A 17,425-nucleotide genomic window follows, 5' to 3' on the forward strand; every position below is an offset into this window, starting at 1 on the left:
TCATATTTACATATATTTACAAGTTTAAAATATCAATCGGAAATTGGATAGTGTGACATGTAACTCCGACTTGTCCGCAACGAACGAGCAACGAGCCTCTATAAAACATAGGAAACGAAGCAGAGTAAGCTTATAGCTTAGTAAGCCTGTATAATTCAGACTTAAACTTACAATTTATACAAAATCAAGCAATAATAAAAATGCCAACAATTCAATTTAACCATCACCTATTCACACATAGTCATCACATGTTAATCATTTAACATAAACATAAACCATCCATTAATACAATACTCTGTATTATTCCAAAATTCACATATCATACATATAACATTAATATCACTTATAACCTGTAACTTATCCGTATAAACAATATTTAGGCCCATTGAACATATTAGAATTTCAAAGGATAGTCGAGTGAACAATGTTAGTAATCCATCAATTCATCATCATACATGCTCTTTCGAGTCATGGTCGGTAAGCTCCTCTTAAGCTGATGAACAGTAAGCTTTATTAAGCTGAAACGGTAAGCTCTATTGAGCTGAACAGTAAGCTCTTTCGAGCTGAATCGGTAAGCTCCAATGAGCTGAAACAGTAAGCTCTTACGAGCTGTGGTGAGTCCGCAACAAATGCAGGAGCTCAACCAATACAGTAATCTCAGTAACACGTCACCCGTATCCAATGAATTCATATAGTTCAAACGGGACTCGGTAACGAATACAACATATCATTAAGACATTTATATTTCATGTATTTCAACTATATACATTCAATTCAACAATTACAAGTATAGAAAAGTTCGATTCTAATTATACAAACTTACCTCGTATTAACTCGTATAACCGTCGTCTACTCATCAACCTTTCATTTCCCCTGATTTAATTCCGGTAATTATTTATCTTAATCTAAACATATTATCAAATTCAATATTTTCAGTAACCATTTAATACAATTCACATATACTTGGAAAATTACACATTTGCCCATATACTTATGACTACTATGCAATTTAGTCTTTTTTACACAAAATGGCAAATTTATGCAATTTATCCTTAACCCATGTATAGCCAAATTTCACTTAACCTCGTAGCAGCCCATATTTTCATTTTATTCATATTTTCAACCACACCATTTCTATCTTTCACAATTTAATCCCTAATTCTCATTTTTGTCAAAAATCACTTTATAAAACTTGTATATCAACAATCATCAATAGTCTAACAAGAAACTTCAAAATACCCAAGTATTCAACAATGATATATCTCAAAATCTTTAGACATTTCAAAATCTAAGGTACGGGCTAGCTAGATTGAGTTGCAACGAGCTCAAAAACATAGAAATCATTAAAAAGACTTACAATTTGATCCTACAATGGCCAAATGTTTTCAAGCTCTCCCAAACCCTATTTTCTCTTTTACAATCGGTTGAATGAAGAAGATGACACCAAATTAAGTTTTTATTTTATTGATTTTAACATTAATTACCTATTTACCATTTTAACCTTTAAAACATTTAATAATTTCAAAAATACCAAGCCAACCACTTCCACTATGTCATAAGGACTAATTACCATGTAAGTACTCCCATATTTCAAGTTCAAGTTCATAGTCATATAATGCTTTTATCAAGTAGAACCCTAATTTTACACTTTACGCAATTTAGTCTTTATTAACGAATTAAGTATTTAAACTGTAAAATTTCTTTACAAAACTTTCACGTAATTAATCTATCATGTTGTAAACCTTATTAAAATAATAAAATAAATATTTTAACTTCGGATTTGTGATCCTGAAATTATTGTTCTGATTTGACCTAAAAACGGACTGTTATATTCCTCACCTCTAAACAATAGCAAACTCTTTACCACCTTCTTCTCTCAATGGGTCTTTCCCAAGACCCTCTTCAATTGGCCTTAAAAGAGCTAAAACAGAAGGAAAGGTTGAGAAGCCTCTATCAAGCCAAGATTGAGGAATCCCTCAACTCGAGCAAACATCCTAAATATCGACCATATCACTCTCGATTTGGGTATAAGTTGAATTCCAGCTTTGATATATCCAACTCCGATAAACTCACCTCCTACATGGCTAATCCGAGTTCCAAATACCAACTTGCATTTAAAGCTTTAGAGTTCCACATTCTAGAAAACAAATTCTCTTCTCCAAAATAATAACTAGTGCGGAAGTGCATTTTCTTCTATATCTATTAATTTTTCGACGTCTACTCCGGTGTTGAATAGTTCTTGTTTTTGTTACTCAACCGAAGTAGTCCATTCAAGTACGGCTGATAATAATAATCTCAACCAAGGAATGAATATTAGCAACAAGGAAATACCCATCGAATAGATTGATAAAAAATTGCATTTATAATATTTTATTTCTTCATCTATTTGTTTTTTTTTTCACTAATAACTTATTTTATTTAAATATCTGACCTTTTAAAAATTAAAATATTAATAAAATCAAAATATTAAAATCAAACTCAAAAAATTCTATTTTCATAATTTTTTTTAATGCTTAACCACATTTATTTTACTTTTTCTGTTTTCATAAACTTTTTTGTTAAGTGTTTTTATCCAACTTTTTATTTTTTATCAAAATTATTTGATACACCAATCACTTTTTTTCATAAAAATTTGACAAATATATTATGAAAATAAATAAAAGTAATATTTACCACGCCTTCAACTTAATTGTAAAGTCTAAAATATTTTAGTAAAAGTGTATCAAATAATTATTTTTTATTATTTAAAGAAGGTAGTTTCAATGGTAAAAGCCAAATTTAAAGTGTTAAAAATACACAAATCATAACACCTTTTTACCCATTTTAGTAATGAGATAAGGATGAACTCTGATTACTGTACACCACAATATTAATCTAATCTTGGCAGGCCAAGAAATAAAGCATACAAAAATTGGACCCATTTTCCTTTTTTGGCATGCATCCCCTCCAATAAAACATCTTTTGCAATATTATCTTTTAAGTAATTAGAGGAGAAGTACTCGTCTTTTGCTGTTATTTTACTTAAATAACTCAAAAATAATAATTAATTATGTAAATAACCTTAAACCATGAATATTTGTTTAAATAATTTAAAATGAACAATAAAATTTAATTATAGAGATTAGATGACTGGCACCAAAAAAGATAATTTTTAAAATTTTAAACATTAAATGACCGACACTCATTTTTTTTAGGTACTGACACACTAATGACCGACTCCTTTTATCTGATTAAAAATTTATTCTTTTAGAGGTTAAATGCCGACCAACAAAGGCCCAAACTCACCCAACAAAAAAGATAAAAATATTGCAACATTAACCCCTTTATGTTTTCTCATCTTTTTTATTTCTTAAATTTGATTACTTAAAATATAAAACAGGTAATTAAGTTTAAGAAATAAAAAAGATTTAAGAAAATATGGAAGAGTTAAATTGCAATATTCTTATCCCTTTTATTAGGTGAGTTTGGGTTTTTATTGGTGAAAATTTAACACTCCCAAAAAATAATTTTTTAATTAAATAAATGAGTATTAACCATTAATGTGTCAACATCCAAAAAATTTTTTCAAAAAATACAAAAAAATACAGAATTACCAACCAGTCCAAAACTCAAAAAATATTTTTTAATAAAAAAATAATGGTGCCAACCGTCTCTTCCTATAATTTTATTAGTTATTTAATTAATTAATTAAATAAAATAACCCACTTTTGTAAAAAAGGAGATCAAATTTTCACTTTGTCCCACCTTCCTAAAATAGAATCTGCCTCCCTCCCAAAAATTTCAACATTTCAAGTGTCACACATCCGTATGAACAGGCTGTGTGCTTCACACGGCATTAGACACGCCCGTGTATCTAGGCCGTGGCAAAATAGGGCATACATACTGACTTATCCACATGGTCTCAAGACACGCCCGTGTGCCGGGCCGTGTGAAAATTAGAGAGGTTACTGACTTGGCCACACAGCCAACCACATGCCCACGTGCCAACCCATGTGCCATTCACACGACTAGTAGACATGCCTATGTGTCTAAGCTGTGCTCGAGACTAACTTAAATTCGTAGGGCTACCCTAGGGGACACACGGCATTGCAACATGACCGTGTGTTGCACACGGCTGAGACACACGCCAGTGTCTCTACTCGTGTGGACAAAAATAAGCTATTTGCAATGTTATTTTGCCACCCTACAAACACAAGCATTCATAAACATAAATAACCACATTTCACAACTCAATTGGCAAGCATTTCATGACCATTTCATATACAATATGTATCAGTTCCACTTGACAATCAATTACCTAAATAGTACCATACATAATCCATTCATCCAACAATATATATCAATACCTCACTTGCATATTTTCATTCAAACATTACCTCACCAAAACATACCATATGTAAGCAGATATATATACAACTAAAACATGATACCAAAAAAACCAAATCACACGGCTTAACTTATACACAAGAACATACCAAAATCAAGTTATCAAGTATCTTAACTAACGTCATTTAAACTAGCCTATACATGTCATATTTACATATATTTACAAGTTTAAAATATCAATCGGAAATTGGATAGTGTGACATGTAACTCCGACTTGTCCGCAACGAACGAGCAACGAGCCTCTATAAAACATAGGAAACGAAGCAGAGTAAGCTTATAGCTTAGTAAGCCTGTATAATTCAGACTTAAACTTACAATTTATACAAAATCAAGCAATAATAAAAATGCCAACAATTCAATTTAACCATCACCTATTCACACATAGTCATCACATGTTAATCATTTAACATAAACATAAACCATCCATTAATACAATACTCTGTATTATTCCAAAATTCACATATCATACATATAACATTAATATCACTTATAACCTGTAACTTATCCGTATAAACAATATTTAGGCCCATTGAACATATTAGAATTTCAAAGGATAGTCGAGTGAACAATGTTAGTAATCCATCAATTCATCATCATACATGCTCTTTCGAGTCATGGTCGGTAAGCTCCTCTTAAGCTGATGAACAGTAAGCTTTATTAAGCTGAAACGGTAAGCTCTATTGAGCTGAACAGTAAGCTCTTTCGAGCTGAATCGGTAAGCTCCAATGAGCTGAAACAGTAAGCTCTTACGAGCTGTGGTGAGTCCGCAACAAATGCAGGAGCTCAACCAATACAGTAATCTCAGTAACACGTCACCCGTATCCAATGAATTCATATAGTTCAAACGGGACTCGGTAACGAATACAACATATCATTAAGACATTTATATTTCATGTATTTCAACTATATACATTCAATTCAACAATTACAAGTATAGAAAAGTTCGATTCTAATTATACAAACTTACCTCGTATTAACTCGTATAACCGTCGTCTACTCATCAACCTTTCATTTCCCCTGATTTAATTCCGGTAATTATTTATCTTAATCTAAACATATTATCAAATTCAATATTTTCAGTAACCATTTAATACAATTCACATATACTTGGAAAATTACACATTTGCCCATATACTTATGACTACTATGCAATTTAGTCTTTTTTACACAAAATGGCAAATTTATGCAATTTATCCTTAACCCATGTATAGCCAAATTTCACTTAACCTCGTAGCAGCCCATATTTTCATTTTATTCATATTTTCAACCACACCATTTCTATCTTTCACAATTTAATCCCTAATTCTCATTTTTGTCAAAAATCACTTTATAAAACTTGTATATCAACAATCATCAATAGTCTAACAAGAAACTTCAAAATACCCAAGTATTCAACAATGATATATCTCAAAATCTTTAGACATTTCAAAATCTAAGGTACGGGCTAGCTAGATTGAGTTGCAACGAGCTCAAAAACATAGAAATCATTAAAAAGACTTACAATTTGATCCTACAATGGCCAAATGTTTTCAAGCTCTCCCAAACCCTATTTTCTCTTTTACAATCGGTTGAATGAAGAAGATGACACCAAATTAAGTTTTTATTTTATTGATTTTAACATTAATTACCTATTTACCATTTTAACCTTTAAAACATTTAATAATTTCAAAAATACCAAGCCAACCACTTCCACTATGTCATAAGGACTAATTACCATGTAAGTACTCCCATATTTCAAGTTCAAGTTCATAGTCATATAATGCTTTTATCAAGTAGAACCCTAATTTTACACTTTACGCAATTTAGTCTTTATTAACGAATTAAGTATTTAAACTGTAAAATTTCTTTACAAAACTTTCACGTAATTAATCTATCATGTTGTAAACCTTATTAAAATAATAAAATAAATATTTTAACTTCGGATTTGTGATCCTGAAATTATTGTTCTGATTTGACCTAAAAACGGACTGTTATATTCCTCACCTCTAAACAATAGCAAACTCTTTACCACCTTCTTCTCTCAATGGGTCTTTCCCAAGACCCTCTTCAATTGGCCTTAAAAGAGCTAAAACAGAAGGAAAGGTTGAGAAGCCTCTATCAAGCCAAGATTGAGGAATCCCTCAACTCGAGCAAACATCCTAAATATCGACCATATCACTCTCGATTTGGGTATAAGTTGAATTCCAGCTTTGATATATCCAACTCCGATAAACTCACCTCCTACATGGCTAATCCGAGTTCCAAATACCAACTTGCATTTAAAGCTTTAGAGTTCCACATTCTAGAAAACAAATTCTCTTCTCCAAAATAATAACTAGTGCGGAAGTGCATTTTCTTCTATATCTATTAATTTTTCGACGTCTACTCCGGTGTTGAATAGTTCTTGTTTTTGTTACTCAACCGAAGTAGTCCATTCAAGTACGGCTGATAATAATAATCTCAACCAAGGAATGAATATTAGCAACAAGGAAATACCCATCGAATAGATTGATAAAAAATTGCATTTATAATATTTTATTTCTTCATCTATTTGTTTTTTTTTCACTAATAACTTATTTTATTTAAATATCTGACCTTTTAAAAATTAAAATATTAATAAAATCAAAATATTAAAATCAAACTCAAAAAATTCTATTTTCATAATTTTTTTTAATGCTTAACCACATTTATTTTACTTTTTCTGTTTTCATAAACTTTTTTGTTAAGTGTTTTTATCCAACTTTTTATTTTTTATCAAAATTATTTGATACACCAATCACTTTTTTTCATAAAAATTTGACAAATATATTATGAAAATAAATAAAAGTAATATTTACCACGCCTTCAACTTAATTGTAAAGTCTAAAATATTTTAGTAAAAGTGTATCAAATAATTATTTTTTATTATTTAAAGAAGGTAGTTTCAATGGTAAAAGCCAAATTTAAAGTGTTAAAAATACACAAATCATAACACCTTTTTACCCATTTTAGTAATGAGATAAGGATGAACTCTGATTACTGTACACCACAATATTAATCTAATCTTGGCAGGCCAAGAAATAAAGCATACAAAAATTGGACCCATTTTCCTTTTTTGGCATGCATCCCCTCCAATAAAACATCTTTTGCAATATTATCTTTTAAGTAATTAGAGGAGAAGTACTCGTCTTTTGCTGTTATTTTACTTAAATAACTCAAAAATAATAATTAATTATGTAAATAACCTTAAACCATGAATATTTGTTTAAATAATTTAAAATGAACAATAAAATTTAATTATAGAGATTAGATGACTGGCACCAAAAAAGATAATTTTTAAAATTTTAAACATTAAATGACCGACACTCATTTTTTTTAGGTACTGACACACTAATGACCGACTCCTTTTATCTGATTAAAAATTTATTCTTTTAGAGGTTAAATGCCGACCAACAAAGGCCCAAACTCACCCAACAAAAAAGATAAAAATATTGCAACATTAACCCCTTTATGTTTTCTCATCTTTTTTATTTCTTAAATTTGATTACTTAAAATATAAAACAGGTAATTAAGTTTAAGAAATAAAAAAGATTTAAGAAAATATGGAAGAGTTAAATTGCAATATTCTTATCCCTTTTATTAGGTGAGTTTGGGTTTTTATTGGTGAAAATTTAACACTCCCAAAAAATAATTTTTTAATTAAATAAATGAGTATTAACCATTAATGTGTCAACATCCAAAAAATTTTTTCAAAAAATACAAAAAAATACAGAATTACCAACCAGTCCAAAACTCAAAAAATATTTTTTAATAAAAAAATAATGGTGCCAACCGTCTCTTCCTATAATTTTATTAGTTATTTAATTAATTAATTAAATAAAATAACCCACTTTTGTAAAAAAGGAGATCAAATTTTCACTTTGTCCCACCTTCCTAAAATAGAATCTGCCTCCCTCCCAAAAGTTTCAATGAGTTGAATAGAAAAGCTATTAATATCTGAAATGTAAACAGGTGTTTGCTATAATCACAAATAGGTTTACATATATCTCCGAAAAACAATATAAACCCATTTAGATGAAAAAAGCACAAGTAGATTATTGACTACTTTCTTTACTCAATCTGCGCAAAATATGGCCGCTTTGCTCAACTTGTACTTTATCACAAGCGGATGGAAGTTTTTTGCACTTTCATAAAACGTATGAGAGGAGTGAAGACACTTAAAAGCTTTGAAAAAGAATACACAAAACCCAGAGACCTTATTGATTACTGCAGAGGAAAAGAAAAAGGGAGGCAATGAGAGTGCAGGTCAGAGATATGAAGGTTTTATAGAGGGTGCTTCTAGGGCAACATTTTGGAGTGGTGCCAAAGCCAGCAGCATTAGGGCAGCGGGCAGGGAAAGGGAGCGGTGCGTATAAGGAAGGTGAGTCTGGGGCAGCTGACCAAAAATAAAGAAATAAGGCAAGTTGCTAATCCTGGCTCTGCACAAATCTAGAAGCACTATTCATTCTGAGTTGTGACGTGTAATTAATCTGTTTTAAACTACTGTACGTGGAATATCCACGCTGCTGCAACGTGGACTCCACGTCTGCATTAAGCTCGGGTATAGAAAGAATATCGCTAGTAATACCATTGCCACACATTATAATTTTATAATAAAATGAATTGACGTCATGCGCAAAGGAATAGGAATGATTGCGATAAAATATTTGAATTGGTAAATTTATCTAAAAATTTAATTTTGTTAATTATCCCTAAATTATTTAATTATTATTATTTGAATTCAAATCTAATTAAATATTATCATTCGTCATATATTTAAATTCAAAGAACAATAAAATCATTTTTTTAAATTTATATTTAAAATTAAAATTATAAGTATTTTATAATAAGTGAATTCAAATATTTAAATCTAAATATACATTTGTTATTCAAATAAGCAATGTTGATTTGAGTAAAGAATATCTTGGATATCTATTTACAATTACTCCGAATCCGCATTAGATAATGATTTTGAAATTCGAATATGAATAGTATTTAAATCCATAATATCTAAATACATAAAAACAGATTGGATATTTGAAAATATCTGAATCTGTAAATCAAATTGTCATCCCTATTTAGGATACATCCAAATTTGGAGGTTAATTTATATCAAATTAATTTTATTTTTTGAGATTTTTCAATAATTTCAGATTTAGATTATTTAAATTTAAATTATTTTTGTTTGGATTGGGATTTTGATTATTCAAATCTAAGTTTTTATTTTTGAATTTCTTAGATTATATATATTTTTTTATTTCAATAAATATAAATGTCAAGTATCACGTTTTAAATGGTTGGAGGTATCACGTAGCACATTTTAATGTCAATTGACTTTTTTAACATTATTACAAAATTGAACTGACTTAGATAAATATGGGTGCAAAGCATAAAATGTTGAAAATGGAGTATAGTTGAAGGTGAAATTTAAGTGAGTTAAAATTTTGAAATGATAACACTCTCCTTCCCTTCGTTTTGTAGAGGTTGCTAATATACATAAACCTTCAACCCATTCGATTTTCATAGTGCTTTGGAAGTTTTTTGAGCAATTTTTTTATTCTAAGTGTTGTGGGTGGAGGTTATCATGTATTGATTCATATTTTATTTTTGAATCTATCAAAGCCTCGTTTAATCTTTACCTATCCATGTCTCTTTGATTTTTTTTTACATATCTTAGATTATATGAAATATGTTTAAGGTTCTTCATACTTGATTTGGAATTTATGCATAAAATTGTGTATTGGGCTTATCTTTTTTATAGTTGTGATATCTGATGATTTTTTACCATTATTGTGTATTTTTCAACATTAGGTAATAAGAAAAATGGCCAAATTCAATCATTACAACCCTTAATATTTTTAATTTATAACCTATCTTCAATCAATATTTAGAAAATTTCATTAAAACACCCCTAAGTTATTAGAAATTCTAAGTCAACTCATTATCCTTTTATTAGGATAAGGCTAATATCTTTTGAGAAAAACTTAAACCCATTAAAATTGAAGGTCAAGTTAAATCGGTCCAAATTAATGAACCAAATCAAATAGTTAAAACTATTTAAGTCAATCAAATTAGATAATATCAAGTCAAATCAAAATCAATAATGAAACTAAAACGTTGATCGAGGATTGATGAACACGTAACAATTCATGGACAGTGCAAGGTGTTGGGGGCGCGGGGGGGTGCATGGGCCCCTATTAGAAGGTTTGACGATGGGTGAGACATATAAGTAATAGGGTGTTTTCTAGCATCTTATGGCTCATATGATGTTTTTCTCTAGTTGTATTATTTTGTTATATGCCATGTTTAAATATAATATTAATAATTTATCTTTTGATGTCATATGATTGTGTACACTTAAGTATTTTAGACTATTCACAACATCTATATGCATTAAGTAGTGATATTCTAATTATCAGGTAAATAACATCTAATTAATCATGTTAATACATTTATTTTACCTATAACAAAGAATAATACTTTCTTGATTACTTAGGATGAAATAAATGCTATTTTTTTTAATTAACCCACAAGCATTATAAAGTATAAGTAATAGTTTCACCCCTAAAATAATGAATCATATTATGTATTGTCTTAAAGATTTTATTATATGTTGATTCATTTACTATTTATTATATGATTTTGCATTGATTAACTCATCATTTTGTTTGATGGATTGTACTTCAAATGTTATTAAGTAAGTATATTTGTTTATTCTCTGATAACAATGTATAAATTTTTTTACTTGAGTGATGATAATTATAACAAATGGAAAGAGGTTGTCTTACTATATCATGGTGTATTGATTTTGATTGTTCTCTCCAAAAAGAGAAGTCATTGATGGCTAATGTTGGGAGTACTCAAGTTGAGATCACTTTATACAAAAGATAGAAGTGACCCAATTGTATCTCACATAATATTGCAGGTCAATATTGAATTATGAGAAAGTTAAGGATTATATGGAAGCTGTTAATGCTCAATGTGAGACAACTTATAAGACTCTAGATATCACCTTTACAAAGTAGACTGACATCAATGAAACTTATTAATATTGACATCCATGAAGATTAATAATGATTTCTTGATACATTACATCTTGAAGACTTCAAAGTCTTTCTCGTCTCACTATAATCCTTTTAAGATATTATACAATTTAGAATTATTTTAAGCTTAAGTAAATAATAAATTCTGGTCTACTTAACCAAATCTAAATTCGGAGTATGATTACATATAAAAAAATATTAACAGCCCTGCAACGCCCATCCCTAAGGATAGTACCACATTAGTTTTATAACACATTAGGGCTTAATTATAATATTTTAATATTGAGTAAGCTACCCATTACCCACTCTAAAGTTAAGTTATTTCCAAATGAACAAAATCATGTTGGAAAAATCAATCATAATAATTAATTAAAATAACAAGTAAAATAATAAATTAAATTAGAGAATTAAGAATAACAAGCAAAAATAATAAATAAAAGATATTACATAAAATAATAATAATAATAATAAATTTAAGAAATTAATTAACATAATAGCAAGTAAACGAAACAAAAAAAACATCATTAAAAAATTAGCATCCGCTTAACAATAAACAAATAAAAATAAAATCAATAATTTAGAATAAAGTTAGAAAAAAAAAAGTAAAAATGGGAATTAGAATGTTTGAATTTAAACGAATAAATGGATTATTGAATATGCTTGCATCTAATAATTTAAGCGTAGAAAGAAGCAGAGGCCAACTAAATATTAGAAACCTTAAGTGGGGCTGCGGAAGCTTACAAAGGACCTTTCATATGAGACCGATAATTGACATTTTCTAAATCCCGCCTCTACCTTTGCCTGCATGTGACAAATTGACAATAAAAACACTCCTCATTCAACCATTTTTTAACCTTTTGGGGGTATTATATTAAGAGTACCATTGGTTAGGACTGTAGGAGACGACAATTAAAATACAAGTTTCAGGGACTTCAACAGAGCAACTATTTTAACCTGTCTCAAAATTGACAATTATGTGATCATAGACAAAAGAATAATCAGTATATCATAAATTTGGCAATTAAGACATGAAAAGCAAATTTCTAAAATTCAAACCCTTTAAGAGCTCAGCCATTAACCAAGTTCTTATCCACATTATATATATATATACACACACACATCAGCTGTTACCATTTTGCTTTCTAATCTGTTCGTGCAATACTTCCTCTCCCATTGCCTAAGCCTCGATCTTTACATCAATCAAGTTTAACACTGCTTGCCTAGAATGTTAGACCTGTTCCCAATATCTCCCTTAGAAGTTGAAGTGTTGATAATAGGATTACTCTATAGGACCCACTTCCTGGGAAATACTTCTGTTTCTGCTTCATTCTCTTCCCCTCGAAGATCCTCACCTCTGCCTCTGGGTGCCAACCTGTTCTTTAATCCCAAAACTTCAGTTCTGAGAATGCTATGGAAATGGTTCCACTCACTTCTGCCCAAGATGGAAAGGGAAGTATATCCCATCACTTTCCCTGCTTTTCTTCCATGATTCCAATATTTCTTGTGCAGAAGGCAATTTTGACATAAGAGAATCATTATCCTCATCGATTAGCAAATCCATTTCAGTATTACCACCAACTGGAAGGTCGGTTTCAGCCTCATCAGTATCTTCGGTATACTCATCTAGGTTTAACAAAGGGACCTGCTTACCAGAACCATTAGTAGGCTCACCAGATGTAACATCATTAGTAAAATCCCCTGTGCAGCTGTGTTTTTTAGATGCACTATCATCTGCATCGACACCACCCTCTTCGTTCTTTCCAGCATTGGTAAGAGACAACATAGCAAATGATGTATCAGTTGCTTTTAATGGAGGATATGTGGCTGCTTTACCTTTCTCATTCCCGGAAATACTTGGAATATTTAATCTCTCACTACCATAAGTTTCCCCAAAGTTACCAAAGGACATGGAACTGGTAGACGGGGCAGATCCACAAAGAGATTGCAAAGATCTTAACAAGTTTGAGACTGTGATTTCAGATGATAACTCAGAACTGGAGAGTGCATCAAACAGTTTCACTAAACAACCTTGAGTAATCCTGTCTCTATTTTTCACAAAAAGGTCAGTCCACTGCTTTTCACTAACTTGAAATGGAGCATGAGCCATGGTATTGACCAAGGTGACAGCCTTCTCATAATTACTTTGCCAAGTAGCTTGTATCAACATCTCAGTGAAGATCAGAGGATGTGGAATCTCTCCACCTTCCAAAGAGGCATCAAAGGCATGTTCTAATAGATACCACTGCAAACATCAAAGCAAGCTAGTCACTTTATCCATAATTCATTCTATACATTAGCAACTTCCGAGTAAAATCAGATCATGAATTTCTATAAAAAATCATGTTGGATCCAAAATAATGACTGATCAACAGAAATGACCTGCTAATTAGAATTTTGGTGGTGTGATGGGGAATTAACAGCTTTAGAAATAAGACAAGGGACAACTAATATTTAACAACTTCGTAAGCCCAAAGAAGATATATATATATAGCTTACCTTCCCAGCTCTCGATGCTTCCACAAGTAGAATTGGAAGTTTACTTTGATCTAGCTGATATCCAGAGAGAGCCATCTCCTTATAGACATACTCAAAATATTCCCATTGGTGAGCACTAGCAGATGCCTCCAGCATTAAGCTATAAGTGAAGCCATCAGGGATAAGGTTACCAAACTTATCATTCAGGGAACTATAAGGACCAGATTTAGCTTTATTGGTTTCTTCAAACAATTCTTTGGCTTTAGAAAACATATCATTCTGGCCATACACTTTAAGCATTGCATTTATGGTTCCTATGTTGGGTGCACAATGGTCTTTCATGTATTGAAATATGGAAATGCAATCATCAACATATCCACCATCCAGGGAAGCCATTATCAAACCAGTGAAAGTGATCTCCAAAGGTTTCCTAGTAGATAGTCTTTTAATCTTGTCCACCTGCAAGCAGATGAAGCTAAATCAATGCCAGAATGATGCAGAGTTACAGATACAAAAAGAAACATGAAATACTATTATTAGACTTTGTTCCATCCAGAACAAGTAAAATAATATAAATATCTAAAAGAGAAGCCCGGTTGACCATGTAACACTTCAAACAAGCCACTAAATCAAAGCTTTAACAATTCTTATTCCTTATGGTTCCTTGGGTCAAGCCTCATGTTATATGTGAATATTTTTTCCCCAGGGCCTATGCTAGTGCTATAAACAATAATAACATCAATTAATTGTGAAAATATAAGCTTGAAGTCTTTGGGTTTGCAAAATAATTGAAGAACCACGGAACATCAATTCTAAAACAAGTGCAGGTATGCAAGGTAAAGTTAATAACGTCCATAATATGATTTCTTCATACTCGACCCTCCTCACTCACCATGGAGGTGAGGACCACTACCCAGTACCCCCTAAAGAATATGCATGCTCCATTATGCCATATTCAACACAGTTTACCTCTATTATAGCATCTTGCCACCTTCCATTTCTGCAAAGACAGCAGGCTAGCTCATAGTAGACACTGGCCGTTCCAATTAGTCCCCTCCGTTCCATATCCTGGACCGCTTCCACAGCTTCATTAATCTTTCCTTCCTCCCAAAAAGCTATGACAAGGACTGGAAAGCCACAGATCAAGCAGTCTATTGAGTCAGGAAAAAGAGAACATCTTTCCAACAGAAACACAACACAAACACATGTGCTAAAGATAGCGATAAGAAAATTGATTACCTTTGTAAGTAAGTGCTCTTGGAGCTTCTCCGCTTCTTTTCATTTTTCTAAAAAACTCATGGACCAAATCATACTTCCCAGATTGCAACATTACCTTTCAATAAGCACCTCCTGTAAGACTCGAATAGAAATATAACTTGAGGAAAAACAATATTTGCAGTAGATATACAGTCCTTCGATCAGAGCATGAAGCATATTTCCACTAAGGTCGTAAGGTGGGTATGACAAATCAAAAACTAAGATTCTGGACTCCCATGCTTCTAATTACACAAAATATTAGTGGCAGATAAACAAATTCCTCTGCCAACACACTGAAAGATAGAGTACTGTCCTTGACAGGACATTTCTAAAATTTAAGCTTCGTTGGAAACAAATAGACAATTCCCACTTTAATGCATTTAGACCACTGCCTGACATCTAAAGCTTTGAAAGCTGAGGCAATCAGCATTTTTCAGAAGGAAAAATAACTCAAAAAAGATAACACATGAACTTAACACACACAGTGGCATTCAAATGACCATGTTGCCGGCACAAAACAATTGCTTTTATCGCTTAGGACCAAAAGTAAGATGCCTGAACCATAGCACAAGTGCACATATCATGGATTATAAGTACCTCCATTGCAAGCCCATATGTCGCTCCACTAGGTCTCAAACCACTCTTTCTAAGCTGTTCAAACACCCAGGAAACACCCTTCCACTGATGCAGTGGGACACAAGCATTCAGAACCTGAAGCATTTTGCAAGAGAATTATTTTATGGACCAAAAGATGTCAGAGAATGCCAAAAGTAAAAATCCTCACATACAGCATTATATACAACCAGATCAGGTTCAAGCACTGGATCCCAGTTCTTGCGTCGCATATTTTTAATTCTTTTAGAAGGTTTCTGTCTCATGCACTCGATTATGTTCAGCAATTCCTTCAAAAGACCAGCTTGCCCCAATGTAACAGCAATACTGTGATATGCAGCTAAATCGGGATATATAAGGCAGTCTCCCTAAAAAAGTCAAGACTAGGTATTGAGCCAGCATATCATAATTAGGCAAAAGGATCACCCGCTGCATAAAATAAAATAGTGAAAGTGAATACTAACAAGCATCAGCTTGAAAATCTGAAGAGCTTCCTGGGGTCGCCTCGCCTTCCCAAGAACTGACAACAGTTTTGTGTAAACAAACCTACAAGAAGCTTCAATAAGTTCATATATTGTACAATCTTATGACCTCATATCCAACACCAAACTACCTAATTGTCTAATTACTTTACTTCCAACTAACATTGGTAAGCCGAAAAAGAAATAATCACAAATTTTAAATAAAAAAAATTTGCAAATTGATTGAAATGAATGCAAAGGGAAGAAGCATCACCTGCTTTTGAAATCTTTACGCTCCTTATTGCCATACAGCCATTGGACAATGGCCATTGCCTGCCTCCATTTCCCGTTCTTTCCAAGTCCTTCAACAATCCTAAGTAACTGCCACTCTGTAAATTGCAACCCTGATTGCTTCATTATCCTTACAAATTTCCAATGCCTTTCCGTTATCTCCCTCTCACTTAACCTGGAATTATAATGAAAAAAAAAAGTGAAAAATACAGGAAATTGATGATAAAAGAAAATGAAAGCACAAAAAACCGAAACCTGTCAACAAGGAATCGAATTGCTTCTTTCTCGTTACGCCAACGTTTTGAAGGGCCCAAGTCCTGCATTTGCTTTTCAGTGGGTAACAGACAATCATCGTCTTCCACGTCAACATCATCCTCCAGGACCCAACGGAGATCCTCTTCGAACATTTCTTTGAGTTCTTTAAGGTTCTGTCTCTTCAAGCTCTCCCCGTGGAACTCTTCGTCTTCTGAAACGAGGTCCCGGAGTTTGGGTCCCTCGATTCTCTCCCATGGTTTTCCCGCCAAGGAAGGACTCTGGCACTCCCTTTTGGGTTGAGAGCTTTCGAGAAGCGTCTGTACTCGCGTTTTAGGGTTAAAAAGTGAGACGCTTCAGCCAAAGACTGGAGTTCGGAAGCGGAGAGGGATGGGGTTTCAGGCTGGGGTTGTTTAGTTTTGCGGTTATGTTTGAGAATTTCCCTTTTCCTGAGAGTTCTAACAATTTTGGGAGTAGGGTAAACGCCTTTCCGGAGAAGCCTCCGTTTGATGTTTTCAGTGTTAGGTTCGAAGTGGGGAGGCGGGAGCTTAGGAGATGGGACTATTGAAGCGTCCATATTGCTTCCACCGGAGTTTGTACCATTATCCTTCTAACATTTCACCTACATGAAATATCTCAAAATTTTAAAAT

General features: G+C 32.1%; 1 protein-coding gene across 1 annotated transcript; it reads right to left on the minus strand.

Annotated features, from left to right (window-relative positions):
- Positions 1 to 12,371: 12,371 nt before the first annotated feature.
- LOC107899277 (pentatricopeptide repeat-containing protein At5g67570, chloroplastic-like) lies at positions 12,372 to 17,396 on the minus strand. Its single transcript, XM_016824949.2, is given in 10 exon segments — positions 12,372 to 13,668; positions 13,923 to 14,360; positions 14,871 to 15,028; positions 15,141 to 15,234; positions 15,756 to 15,869; positions 15,947 to 16,138; positions 16,235 to 16,316; positions 16,506 to 16,697; positions 16,778 to 17,051; positions 17,054 to 17,396. Coding segments are annotated over 10 exon segments (2,658 nt in total). The 5' UTR covers positions 17,352 to 17,396; the 3' UTR covers positions 12,372 to 12,852.
- Positions 17,397 to 17,425: the final 29 nt, after the last annotated feature.

Source organism: Gossypium hirsutum, chromosome A11 (genome assembly GCF_007990345.1).
Source record: "Gossypium hirsutum isolate 1008001.06 chromosome A11, Gossypium_hirsutum_v2.1, whole genome shotgun sequence".
Taxonomy (NCBI): domain Eukaryota; kingdom Viridiplantae; phylum Streptophyta; class Magnoliopsida; order Malvales; family Malvaceae; genus Gossypium; species Gossypium hirsutum.